General features: G+C 43.7%; 1 protein-coding gene across 35 annotated transcripts in view; it reads left to right on the top strand.

Moving 5' to 3' along the window:
• Positions 1–14,597, top strand: part of MSRA (methionine sulfoxide reductase A) — a 413,664-nt gene that overhangs the window by 363,008 nt on the left and 36,059 nt on the right. For 19 of the 35 annotated variants that reach the window (XM_074000252.1, XM_074000239.1, XM_005562600.4 and 16 more), the window contains one exon: positions 2,176–2,918. The exons of 15 other annotated variants lie outside the window; for them this stretch is intronic. In XM_074000252.1, the coding sequence (XP_073856353.1) occupies positions 2,176–2,340 (165 nt within the window). In that variant the 3' untranslated portion in view covers positions 2,341–2,918. Of the gene's footprint in view, positions 1–2,175; positions 2,919–14,597 lie in introns of those variants that run through there. One more of the 35 variants, XR_012417021.1, reaches the window with a different exon arrangement.

The following is a 14,597-nucleotide window of genomic DNA, read 5'->3' as shown; positions in this document are numbered from 1 at the left end:
CGTCGTCCTTACTGTCGTCACCAGAATATTCCATTTCCACAGCCACCTGGCATCCCAAAGCCTTCCTTCAGTGGGCAGCTTCTTCACAGGCAAATGCTAGCGATCGCTCAAGTCCCACCGCAGGCACATACTCCATTTCCAAGGAGGTCATTGCTAACTCTAAATCTACCCGTTAGTTAGCCAACCCCACATGCTCATTCTTAGAGAGGTTCTGTTCGCTGAAAACAGTCTGCAGCCAAATGCAGTGTGAGCTGGGGCCCAGTCATGGAAACAGAAAGCTTCCATTCCATCAAGCTGGATGGGTTCTACAAAAGGAATTCGATGTTACAGAATCGTTAGCAGGGCTGTTAGCGTGAAGGTCAGGGAAAAGCACCCCAAGATTTCAGGATACCAAGATGTTACTGAAATTGCCAGAAGTCATTGCTGATGGCATTCCACGGACTCTCCGGAGAGGGCCGGGAGGAGCTGGCAGAGTCTCGATTCTGCTTCCTGCAGAGTCCTGCGCTCATCCTCACAGCTGTGCCCTGCAAAGAATAGCTTCTCCTTTTACGTAGCCTGCCAAATTTCGTGTGAGTTTCTCTCATTGGTGGAATCTGAAGCAGGGCCTTGCTGGCAGCAGAATCTGGGGAATGCAGTCTGCGAGCTTTCCGCCTGTGTGTACCAGGGTGAGCTGAGAATGTCAGGGACCAAGGCACAGTGTCTGACATACACTTTTAAATACGGGTGATAATAATAGGACTTCCTTCCCGTGGCTGTGGTGAGGCTAAAATTAACATGTGTGAAGTCTTTGCACAGATCGTGGCATATGGTAGACCCTCAATAATTGCTAGTTTACAAAACATTGTCAAAACTATATTAGAATGGCTCCTTATTCTCATTCCTGACCCCTGCAAGAAAACTGACTGCCTCTGAGCTAGCTGGTCCAACCCACCCGCCTCGATGGGGACCCTGCCCCTTATCGTTCTGGAGCTGCTGGGCCTCGAGATCCTGGATCGGCCTTATGCTGGCTCAGACGGTGAAGCAGAGATACAGGAAATAAGTGACCTTTCTCAAGAAAAACCCGAAGCAGTGAATCCTGCTGAATATTAATATTGGATGCACTGTGCTTGGCAGACTTGAAGACTTCATCTCACATGGACCAGCGGACAGTCAGAGTGTGGTTGGTCCCCTCGTAAAAACACAGGTCCTGGCTCTGCTTTGCAGCTCTGTACCAGATGGAGGCAGTGAGAGCGGGTTGAGCCTCGGTGGCCCTGTGCTCACATGCTCCGAGCAGCCTGCAACAGGAAAGAATTAGGGCACAACTGAAAACCAAAGGGGAAAAGAAGCAGGCTGAAATCCACGGGGAGCAATGTCTATTTCTTAGTCTGTCTCCTGCCCCAAATAGCCCCTCTCTCCTCTCCCAGCTTGTGTTGATGCGTGTCTATCCCTGGCAGCAGATGTCACTGGGACGTAAACTAGGACGCAGAGGGCGGTGATGAGCCACAGGCCACGTCCTGCCCTGCCCTGACTCCCCAGGATCCCTGGCCTGGAGTTCAGAGCACAGACCCCAAGTGACGCCCTGCTCACCAGGACGTGCCAACAAGGTCCTGCTCCCCAGAGCCACAGCGAGGGAGGGACCCTCTGTCTAGCCTGGGAGTGAGCTGGGGTCCTGTTCCTGAGCTGGTGGGCAGATGGGATAGCGCCAGGTAGAGTTGCAGCCATTCCTTCCGTCCCTGCTCCATCCCTACCCTGTCCACCCGTTTCATTCTCTCCCACTGCAGCCCTGCTGAGCCCTCTCGGGGACATCCATTTGTCCTCGGGGACAGGCAGGGAGCCATGCTTACCTGCTGTTTCCCCTGGGAGAGCTTTGGGGCAAGTTTCAAACAGGCCCACAGCATCCAAACCAGGGCCCCCAACTTGCACCTGGGACAGCAGGGGTGTGGGGGTACATTGTAAATTACAGATTTAAAAATCTGATATAAGCCTGATTTCAGTTTCCAGTCAACTGAGGCACAGCAAAGTAAGTCCCTGCCCAGCATCACTCCACTTGGAATGCACAGAGCCCAGCCCAAAGGGACGCACTTCTCGTCCCGAGCCATGCATCCGCTCCCTGCAGCCCTGGCCCCTCAGTGCCACCCCTCGCAGGGGCTGTCTCTCTAGCATGGGAGCTGATGGTGCCTTTCCATGTCCCCACAGGTTCTTTCAGAGCACGGCTTTGGCCCCATCACTACCGACATCCGGGAAGGACAGATTTTCTACTACGCGGAAGACTACCACCAGCAGTACCTGAGCAAGAACCCCAACGGCTACTGCGGCCTTGGGGGCACCGGCGTGTCCTGCCCAATGGGTATTAAAAAATAATTTCTCCCCACATAGTGGGCCTTTGCGGTTCCAGTAAAAATGCTTTCAACACATTGGGCAGTGTTTGTGTGATTCACAATCATGGCATTTGAAGTGCACAAAGTACAAAGGAATTTATAGAGATCTGGTTTTCTGAAGTGTAATCTACAGGAGACGCGATGGCAAGTTGATAAAATGTGATTTATCTCCTGATAAGTTACGGTGGGAGCAGAGCTGTGCAGTTTCCTGCGTCATCTGGGGTCTGAGTGAAGATATCGGGGATGCTGTGTTCACCCTTCTTGGTAGAAGCTAAGGCATGAGCTGGGAGGTTGCTGGACAGGGCGGGGGACCCCAGAAGTCCTTTATCTGTGCTCTCTGCCCACCAGTGCCTTACAAGTTGCAAACGTGTATAGCCTCAATGACTCATTCACTGAAATCCTTCGCTTTACCAAATCTAGACATGCATAGGGGCTTTCTCTTCCTTTTCAGCCCTCTCTGTGCAGAGAAAAGATGTGAGTCTGCTTGATGAATTCTAATGCTTTGCTTAGAGCTATGAGAAATGTTTGGTTTAATAAAAACCTACAGTCCAATAATGCAAACTGCCTGACGTCTCCTCTGTGTTTGACTTGCTTAGGTAGGATATTTTTAAGTGCTGTAAGATGAACTTAACGGCTCTAAACAGCTTGGGAGGGAAAAAGCCTCAGAGCCATTTACCCGCAAATGGGAACAATTCGGATTGAAATTTTTGGTAAACATGCACACCTCTAGCTCCTTGCAACCTGAGTAATTATAGTTGTTCTCCAGGTGCCTGTCACATCCCTCACATCATAGACTATTCTAGTTAGAGCAGACCCCTTCAATCCCTGCCCTTAAGAACCTTTATATTCCAGACAAGGAGATGGGGGCATAAGCAATACACATGTAAACAAATGACGAAATAAGATGATGTCAGGTTCTGATGAGGGATGTGAAGATGATGAATGGGGTAAGACAGTAAGTTGCGTCTGGGGACTGTGAGATTGTGTTCAGGGCTGTTTTAGCGAGGTTGGTCAGGGAGGCCTCCGTGAGGTGGGTGAGACTTGATGTATTAGTCCATTCTCACATTGCTATGAAGAAATGCCCGAGACTGGGTAATTAATAGAGAGGTGTGATTGGCTCACAGTTCCACAGGCTGTCCAGGAAGCATGATTCTGGCATCTGCTCGGTTTCTGGGGAGGCCTCAGGAAACTTACAGTCATGATGGAAGCAGGAGGGGGAACAAATGAGGGTACCACTTACTTTTAAATGACCAGATCTCAGGAGAACTCCCTCAGGAGAACAGCACTGAGGGATGGTGCTAAACCCTGAGAAGCTGCCCCCATGGTCAGGTCCCCTCCCATCAGGTGCCACCTCCAATACCAGGGATTACAATTCAACAGGAGATCTGGGTGGGAACACGGATCCAAACCATATCACTTGAGAACCAAATGAACTAAATCAGCAGTCCCCAGCCTTTTTGGCACCAAGGGCCAGTCTCATGAAAGACGATTTTTCCTCAAGTAGGTGGTGGGAGGAAGGGGGATGGTTTTGGAATGATTCCAGCACATTACACTTATTGTGCACTTTATTTCTATTATTATTACATTGTAATATATAAAGAAATAATTATACAACTCACCATCACATAGAATCAGTGGGAGCCTGAGCTTGTTTTCCTGCAACTAGATAGTCCCATCTGGGGGTGATGGGAGACAGTGACAGATCATCAGGCATTAGATTCTCATAAGGAGCGTCAACCTAGATCCCTCGCATGTGCAGTTCACAATAGGGTTCACGCTCCTATGAGAATCTAACGCCACCGCTGATCTGACAGCAGGCGGAGCTCAGGCGGTAATGTGAGCAATAGGGAGTGGCTGAAAAGACAGATGAAGCTTTGCTTGCTTGCCTGCCACTCACCTCCTGCTGTGAGGCCTGATTCCTAACAGGCATGGACCAGTCAGTACCAGTCCGTGGCCCAGTGGTTGGGGACTCCTGAACTAAATAATTCAAGATCTAAAGGAGGCAGCATGTTGGGAATACACTAGTGGAAGTGGAAGCTGTTCCATCAGTAGAGAGAATTCTCACTGAGGCAGGTGGAACCAGGTCACGGAGAGCCTTCGATAGGATGAGATAATGGGCTTTTTAGTTTATTCTATTTAATTGGACCCCATTGGAGCTTTTTACACACTTCCTCCCTCATTTATTTTTAACCAGAGCAACTGGATGGCTGGGGGTGTGATTTGCTTGTAAGAAGGTGGATGTGAGGTGGAGGTAATGGGATGAATCGTGCAGTTTTGGCCACACAAGTTTGAGATGCTCCTCGGATGTCCCAGTGGGGATATGGAGCAGGGGAATTGATTGCATGGGTCTAGATCTTGGAAAGGATGAGAGGAGGAGAGATTTCAGAATCCCCAGCATATACATGGCGTTTGAGGCCATGGGACCAGCTGAGATCATTTAGGGAGAGACTGGAGAGAGAGAAAGGGTTTGAACATTGAGTGCCGGGGTGTTCTGACATGCAGAGGTCTGGGAAAGAAGGAGCAAAGGAATTGGAGAAGTGACCCCTGAAGTAGGCACAGGCAGCGAGTGTGTCCTATAAGCAAGTTGTTTCTAGAGTCTGGGGAAAAGCTTAGGCCAACTTCCGTGTTTAAAGCAGAGCAAAGTAAAAACTGATGGGGCATCCAGCCCTTTGAGGAGGGATCTTGCAGTGTTTCAAGTGGCACATACCTTGAATCTTGCCCTAAGCCTTCCCCAGAAGGAACCGGGATCTTTTCCCAAGGCGACTCTGCACTGGTGAAATGGAAATAGCCCAGGCCTTGTAGGAGTTATTACCCACTGCTCCTAAGCATGAAAGACCAAGGTCCACTGCAGAGTGGGACTTATGAAGACCAGGTGACAGATGGGGTCTTGCTCTGAGTCTGTCTCTCAGTGGGTTCAGTGGGTCTGAACAAGCCTGAAGTTATTTCCCCACTCCCAGAATGCATAGTGTGTATTAGCCATGATTCCAGCTTCTGCAGCTTGATCTTTCAACATCCATTCACACCACGCGCATATGCCCCTGACCTCCTGCCTGCCTCCTCACCCCTGCTTCTCACTAGGAGGAGTCTTTCTCTTAGGGGTGCAGGTTTGGTTTGGTTTGGTTTGGTTTGGTTTGGTTTGGTTTGGTTTTTAAGATAGAGTTTTGCTCTTGTTGCCCAGGCTGGAGTGCAATGGTGCAATTTCGGCTCACTGCAACCTCCACCTCCCGGGTTCAAGCAATTCTCCTGCCTCAGCCTCCCGAGTAGCTGGGATTACAGGCATGCGCCACCATGCCCAGCTAATTTTGTATTTTTAGTAGAGACGGGGTTTCTCCATGTTGGTCAGGCTGGTCTCGAACTCCCAATCGCAGATGATTCACCCACCTTGGCGTCCCAAAGTTCTGGGATTACAGGTGTGAGCCACTGCACCCGGCAGGGGTGCAGTTTTTTAAATACAAACCGATTGATCCAGAGTTCACAGCCCAACCACCTCCTCTGTCTGACTCACACTCCAGGCCACTCTTGGCTTTCCCAATCACCCCAGGCCAAGTGCTTGACAACTAGGGACAGCCCCTGTGCCCGCGAGCTGCTGAAATTATTCACACACGCCTGTCCTGAGCCTGTTCATTCTGCCATTCCTTCCCATGGAAACCACGGTAGAGGCTCTGTCCAGGGTTTCCACCCACCCTGCTCCAGTTCTTCCCCTTCTCTCGAGACCTTTGAGTAGTAAAACTCTTCTTTTACCAGCAGCCATCTCTAGATCTGTTGGCTTTATTAGACCTAAATAACAATAAAACCTATGAAAACATCGTGAGATAGATATACCTAATAACTGACGAAATCCCCATTTTAGCTCACTGATCCATGGAGTAAAGTCTCTTGTACTCCCCCACTCCCAATATAGTGAATAAAACAATGCCTTTTGTTTGGGAGAATTTTAAATTTTGGTGGCACCAGTGGCAAACCCAAATGATACAGGGTTGGGGATTGCTGCCTAACCCTATGTCGTCACCCTGTTTGGCAGTTGAAATACTGTTTTCTGTCTCGCAGTATTGTGTCATGCTTAGGTTTCATTCACATGTTCTCAATGTCTTCTTGAAAGTCATTATGCAAAATATTGAGCTGGGCCTGGGCACGGTGGCTCGCGCCTATAATCCTAGCACTTTGGGAGGCCGAGGCGGGCGGATCACCCGAGGTCGGGAGTTTCAGACCAGCCTGGCCAACATGGTGAAACCCTATCTCTACTAAAAATACAAAAAATTAGCTGGACTTGGTGGCGTGTGTCTGTAATCCCAGCTACTCGGGAGGCTGAGGCAGGAGAATCACTTGAACCCAGGAGGCGGAGGTAGCAGTGAGCCAAGATTGAACCACTGCAGTCCAGCCTCGGCAACAAGAATGAGACTCCATCTCAAGAAAAATAAATAAAAATTGAACCGGACAGTTCACTTAGGGACATGTTGCTTGTTTAACGTCTTAGAGCTTCTGTTATGATGGCCATGACGTGTCATTCTACTGCCCACGGTGACCCTCCCACCCCCAACTTCTAGCAGAGAGTACTGGTAGATAGTCATGCTCTTTCCTGCCAAGCCCAGGCACACTTTCAGAATTCCTGTACAACAAGGACCTTGGGCAGGCACTGCTAACCGATCAGACTTGGTTTTCAGGTGAAACCAGAATTGCTGACTAAAGCTTTGCATGTAATGTCTCAGCCAGGGGTAAGTTCACCAAAGAGATGTCATCTAAAGAACAGCGTATCATGATGTTAGCCACAGCATGGTAATCAGAGAGAGCCTGGGACAAATGCTTTGCTGAGTTCCAGAAATTCCACAGAGGCTGGTGGAGTGATCAGCTGGAGTTAAGTCAGGCAGACCTGAGGGAAAATGCTAGCTCTGCCTCTTATAGATTGAGTGATGCTGCAGAAGTCACATGATCATTCTGAGACTGTTTCTTTGTGCGAAAATAGCGATAGTCGCACCCATGTTGTAGGGCTTGGGGAAGATTAAATACTATACATATATATGTGTGTGTGTGTGTATGTGTATGTATGTATGTATATATACACTTTGTACAGAGCCTGAGATACAGTAAGTGTTCTCTACATGGTAGATATTATTATTGTCTTCTTATAAAGGAGAAAAGGGGATTATTTGCTGAGACCTTTAAAAAAAATCTCATTCGCTTTTGTGAGTCCACCCTGTCCCCAGAATGATGAGTGACATTTTCCAGACATTATTAGTTTGTCTGAATAGTTTATGAAATTTCCAGGGAACAATATTTTTTAACCATATGTTGACTCTGAGATGTCCTTTTTGCCCCCCAAATTTTAAATATTTCCATCAGAGAACAGGCTACACGTTCTTTGAACATGCTCTGAGTTCCAACTGGGACATTGGGACACTGGGATGCCAAGAACGTGTCTGCCTGATGTCGGCAGTGAGCCCGAGGCAAATGTCTCTGAACTCCCACTGGTCACTTAGTCTGTGCATCTTCACAGAAGATGACATCTCCGTGGGCCCCTCTCCTCCCTTGCTGTACAGTGGCTTTTCTGTGACCAAGTGGCCCCCTTGGAGGTGGAAGCAAAAGGAAAAGCTCTGGACAGAGGTTCCCCAGCTCCTTGATAATCTGTAAAAATCTCTGGCGCTTCAGAGGAGTTCATTGCTGACATTAAGAGCTGCTTCTCATCGCTCTTTTATTCATTCAGCCATTAGTTAGTTAATTCTCTCAACATGAATCTATGCAGTTCCGGCTGTGTGCCAGGGTCTGTGCTAGATGCGGGGGGCATCATGTCAGCCAAACATGGTTGCCGGCCTCAATAAAACTGTTCTAGTGGGGAAATCAGATATTAAACGAGCAGTGTCACAACTCCATAATTACAAACAGTGGATGTGCTCTTGGGGAAAATCATAGTGTGCTGTGAAAGAGTAAAAATGAGGGGATCCGATCAAAGCTGAGGGAGCTACATTTGGGCTGAATTCTGAAATTCCATGAGAAGTAACACGCAAAGCGGGTGTGAAGATACAGTTGGGAGAGGGACACGTTCCAGGCAGAGTCATATACAGAGGCCCTGGGATGGAGCCTTTGAAAGAAGGAATCTGAGAGCTGTGGTGATAGTGCCATGTGTGTTAATGCTGCTTTTGTTTTTACAAAGACTTAACTTTTTAGGGCAGTTTTAGGTTCACAGCAAAATGGAGAGGAAGATACAGAAATGTCCATATGCCCCCCCATGCCCTCCCCAACTATCACCATCCCCCACCAGAGTGGTACATTTGTTACCATTGACGAGCCACATTGCCACATCATTATCACCCAGAGTCTGCAGTTTATATTTGGGTTTGGTCTTGGTGTTATACAGGCTGTGGGTCTGGACTCTATCCGCTGTTAGAGTATCATAGAGAATGGTTTTCCTGACCAAAAAATCCTCTGTGCTCCATCCACCTGTTCATCCCTGTCTCCCTCCTGACCCCTGGCAACCACTGATCTTTTTACTGTCTTTATACTTTTGCCTTTTCCAGAATGTCAAATAGTTGGAATCACACAGTAGCCTTTTCAGATTGGCTTTTTTCGCTTAGTAAATATGCCTTTAAGTTTCCATCGTGTCTTTTCATGACTCAATAGCACATTTCTTTTTAGTGCTGAATATCCCATTGTCTGGATGTAGCACTATTCATTTATCCATTCACCTACTGATGGGTGTCTTGGTTGTTTCTAGGTTTTAGAAATTATGAATAACGCTGCTATACACATCTGTGTGCAGGATTTTGTGTGGACGTTAGTTTTCAATTTCTTTGGATAAATACCAAGAAGTGTGATTGCTGCATTGCACAGTGAGAGGTATGTTTAGTTTTGTAAGAAGTTGCCAAACTGTCTTCCAAAGTGGCTGGGCCATTTTGCATTCTCACTAGCAATGAATGAGAGTTCCTGTGGCTCCACATCATCACCAGCATTTGGTGGTGTCAGTGTTCTGGATTTCGGTCATGTTAATAGGTGTGTAGTGATGTCTCATTGTTGTTTTAGTTCACATTTCCCTGATGACCCATGATGTGGAACGTTTTCATGTGCTTATTTGTGTCTATAGATCTTCATTGGTGAGGTGTCCATCAGTCTTTGGCCCAATGGTTAATTTTTCACAGCTGATCAGTGTGATGAGGGGTGCTGGGGATGAAGGTTGGTGATGCCCACACAGTGAGTTTCTGCCTTTTTGAGCACCCATATTTGAACTCGGCAACCTGGCTGCATGAAACTCTTAGTTTTTTTCCCCCACTTTTTCAGCCATCTTTTAGGGTCACATGTTGGGGCCCCTGGTTTTTACTGTTGATGATTATTTTAAAACTGCAATGACCTCACTGTTGGATTTCATTTTTTTAAACACAAGGGCTCGGGGTGGTGGCTCACACCTGTAATCCCAGCACTTTGGGAAGCTGAGACAGGCAGATCACTTGAGGCCAGGAGTTCAAGACTAGCCTGGCCAACATGGCGAAACCCCGTCTGTACTAAAAATACAAAAATTAGCCCAGCATGGTGGTGCATGCCTGTAATCCCAGCTACTTGGGAGGCTGAAGCACAAAAATTGCTTGCACCGGGAGGTGGAGATTGTAGTGAGCTGAGATTGCACCACTGCACTCCAGCCTGGATGACAGAGTGAGACCCTGTCTCAAAAAACAAAAAATGTAATTTACACAAAAAACTACATACAAAGTATATAATTTGATAAATTTTTAATATACGTATATAGCCATGAAATCATAGCCACAATCAAGATAATAAATATATCCACCACTGCAAAAATATCCTCACACCTCTTATTCCTGGACCTGCTTCCCCTATTCCATATTCAGGACCCAGTCCTAAGGCAATCCGCTTTCTGCCGTTAAAGATTAGTTTGCATTTCTGAAATTGGTCTCAGCATTTACTCTTTCTTCATCTGGCTTCCTACTCAACATAAGTATTTTGAGATTCATCGATGTTGCTGTATGTGTCATTGGTTCATTCCTCTTCATTGCTAAGTAGTATTCCATCACATGGATGTACCACAGTGAGTTTATCCATTTACTTGTTGATGGACATTTGGGTTGTTTTCAGTTTGTGATTATAACACATAAACATGCTATGGAATTCATGTGTGAAACTTCGTATGGACACATGATTTCATTTCTCCTGGCTATATACCCAACTGTCAAATGGCTAGGTCACATGACAGGCGCATGTTTAACTATTTAAGAAACTGCCAGACTGTTTTCCAAAGTGATTGTAACATTTTATGTTATCACCAGCAGCTATGAGAGTTCCGGTTCTGCTGCGTCATCCTCAACGCTTGCCATGGTCAGTCGTTTTGAGTTTAGATATTCCAACAGGTGTGCAGTGGGATCTCACTATGGTTTCAATTTTCATTTCCCTAACAAATGATCCTGAGCCTCTTTTATGTGCTGTTTTGCCATCTGGATATCTTATTTGGTGACACATCTAGTAAAATCTTTTGCTCATTTTGGGGAGTTGTTACCTTAGTATTGAGTTTTGACAGTCCTTTTTATATTCTAGATACAAGTCCTTTATTAGATATCCATTTTGCAAAGTCTGTAACTTGTCTTTTTATTTTTTTAACAGTATCTTTCAAAAACAGAAGTTCTCAATGTTGATGAAGCTCAGTTTATCAAGTTTTTCCTTTATATATTGTGTTTTTGGTATTGTGTCTAAGACATCTTTGCCTAAGATGAGAAGTTGTATGGTTTAAGGTTTTACACTTAGGCCTGTGGGCTATTTCGAGTTTGTTTTTGTACACAGTGTAAAGTATGAATTAAAGTTTGGTTTATTTTTTGCATATAGATATTCAATTATTCCAGCAACATTTGTTGATAGGCTATTGGTATGGTCTAAAAGTTTGTATCCTCTGCAAATTCGTATGTTGAGATCCTAATCCCCAAGGTGATTGTACTAGGAGGTGGGGTGTTTGGGAATCTGATTAAGTCACGAGGGCAGAGCCTTCATGAATGTGATTAATGCCCTTATAAAAGAGGCTCAGAGACCTGCCTTGTCCGTTCTACATTGGGAGGATGCAGCAAGAAGATTGTCTGTGAGTCTATGAGGAAGCAGAGCGCTGGCCAGACACCAGATCTGCTGCCACCTGGATCCTGGACTTCTCAGCCTCCAGAACTGTGAGAAATACATCTGTGTTGTTTAGAAGCGTCCAGATTATGGTATTTCATCATAGCAGCCTGAGTGGACTCAGACAACCATCCTGTCTCAACTGAATCAATGTTGCACATTTGTTGAAAATCAATCACCCATATATGTATGGATCTATTTTTGGACTGTCTATTCTGTTTCACTGATCTATTAGTCTACCTTTGTGCCATTGCTATACAGTTTTGATTACTAAAGATTATAAGCTTTAGAATCAGCTAGTGTAAACAGTGAAAATCACTGAGAGTTCAGAAGTTAAAATTGGACTGTGGTTTCAAATAAGGTACTTAATGATCCTTTTTCATCATTTAGCATGAATATCCCCTACATATCTCTGAAGGTTGATTTTGTTCTTTATTTTAATAATAAAATAACGTTGTGAACAGCTTGAACCTGACAATTGCACAGGAAGTGGATTTCTCAGCAGCCATTGGTAGGGCCTTGTGACCCCCTGATAGTGAGCAGCTCTGGGAACAGAACAGACATGAGTGTCTGGGAGGGGACATAGGAAGGATCTACATACAAATTGAAGATCCAATTTCTATAAATGTTCTATACAATTGTATATTTTAATATATAATTAAAATATAATTGATTTTAAGTCTGTCTCTGGAAACATAAGCTTTAATAGTTTACATCTTCACTTAATCACTTATGAAATCATTTTATAACCCTTAATAAAATTAGATAGTGTAACTTCTCAAACTTTGTTCTCTTATAAAGTTGCTTTTGGTTATCCAAGGTCTTTTGCATTTCCATATGAATTTTAGAATCAGTTTGTCAATTTTCTACAAAAAGAATTCTGCTGGGATTTCAAATAGGATTGCATTGAATCAGAATCAATTTGGAAAGAATTTACAGTTTAACAGTCTTAGGTCTTCTAATCCATGGGCACAATATCGATCTCCATTTAATTAATTAAATTAAATTTATTTGATTTCTCTTAATAACGCTTTATAGTTTTCAGCATCCAGCTCTTGCACATCTTTTGTTACATATATCCCTAAGTATTTCCTATTTGCATGGCATTGTTATAGTATTGTTTTAAAAATTTCGGTTTCCAATTGTTCATTTGCTAGTTTATGCAAATCTGAAGGATTTTTGTGCATTGATTCTGTATATTGCCACCATGCTGAACTCACCTATCCATTCTGGTTTCTTTTTTTTTTTTTTTTTTTTGTAAATTCCATGGGATTTTCTATGTAGATATGTCTGCAAATAGAGACAGTTTTACTTCTCGTTTCCATTCTGTATACCTTTTCCCCCTTCCCCCTTACCACGTTGCACTTTATCTCCAGTACAATTTTAATATAAGTGGTGAGAAGGGAAATACTTATCTGTTCTGATCTTAGGCTTGTATTAGTCTGTTTTCACACTGCTGATAAAGACATACCTGAGACTGGGTAATATAAAGGAAAAGAGGTTTAATGGACTCAAGTTCCACGTCGCTGGGGAGGCCTCACAATCATGGCAGAAGGCAAAAGGCACATCTTACATGGCGGCAGACAAGAGAGAATGAGAGCCAAGTGAAAGGGGAAATTCCTTATAAAACCATCAGATCTCATGAGACTTATTCACTCCATGAGAACAGTATGGGGAAACTGCCCCCATGAATCAATTATCTCCCACTGGGTCCCTCCCACAACATGTGGGAATTATGGGAGCTACAATGCAAGATGAGATTTGGGTGGGGACACAGACAAACTATGTCAGTCTTTTACCATTAAATATGATGTTAACTGTAGATTTTTCACAGAAGCTGTTTGTCAGTTTTCCTTCTCTTCCTAGTCTGCAGAAAGTTTTTTTTTTTATCAGGAATGGATTCAGATTTTGTCAGCTGTTTTTTGCATCCAGAAAATGATCATACAGACATTCCTCATTCGTCTGTAAATATTGTGAATTACTTTGATTGATTTTTGAGTCTTAATTCAACCTTGTATTCCTGGAGTAAACCTACTTGGTCATGATTTCTGTCCCTTTTATACAATGTTGGATTTTATTTGTTAAAATTTTCTTAATTTTTGCATCTTTTTTCATGAAAAATATTCATCTGTAGTTTTCTTGTAATGTCTTTACCTGGTTTGGGTAATGCTTGCTTAATAGCTGGGAGGTATCCTTCAGTTTTATGGAAAAGTTAGAGTTGTTATTATTCTCTTATTATTTTTGTTATTATGTTATTATTTGTTCCTTAAATGTTTGGTAGGACTTGCCAGTGAAGCCCTCTGGGTCTTTGGTTTTTTATGCAGGAAGATTTTTAATGCAAATTTAATTTGTTTAATAGATACAGGGCTATTCGGGTTATCTGCTTCCTGAATAAGCCTTGGTAGATTCTGTTTTTTTAAGTAATTTATCCTTTTCATCTAAGTCATGTAATGTATTTGCATAGTATTTCCTTATCTTAATATCCATAAAATTCATAGTGATCTTGCCTCTCTCCTTCCTGACATTGACAATTTATCTCTTTTTCCTGATCAGTCATTCTACAGGTTTATCAATTTTATTGCCTTTTGAATAAACCAGCTTTTATTGATTTTTCTGTAAAATTTTCTATTCAATTTTATATTTAATTGATTTCTGCCCTGATCTTCATTATTTTCTTTCTCCTGCTTACTTTAGCTTTACTTTTCTCTCCATTTTACTAGTTTGTACTTGCAAGCTCAGGACATTGGCTTGAGACCGTTATTCTTTTATAATACAGGTATTTAGTGCTATAAATTTCCTTGCCTTACATGGGATCCTACAAATTTTGATATGTTGTGTTTTCATTTCTGCTTAGTTCAAAATACTTTTAAATTGTTCTTTTGAGTTCTTCTTTGACTTATGGATTATTTAGAATGTGTTATTTAGTTTCCTAATATTGGAAGATTTTCCAGAGATCTATTATCAATTTCTAATTTAATTCCATTGTTATCAAAAAACATTGTATGTCTTGAATGCTTTTGAGTTTATTGAGACTTCTTGTATGAACCAGAATAGGATCTATTGTGGTAAATGTTTCATGTATGCTTGAGAAGAATATATATTTTGCCATCATTAGGTGAAGTATACTATAAATGTCAACTAAGT

Source organism: Macaca fascicularis, chromosome 8 (genome assembly GCF_037993035.2).
Source record: "Macaca fascicularis isolate 582-1 chromosome 8, T2T-MFA8v1.1".
In the NCBI taxonomy this organism is placed as follows: Eukaryota; Metazoa; Chordata; class Mammalia; order Primates; family Cercopithecidae; genus Macaca; species Macaca fascicularis.
This window is presented reverse-complemented; position numbering and strand designations above follow the sequence as displayed.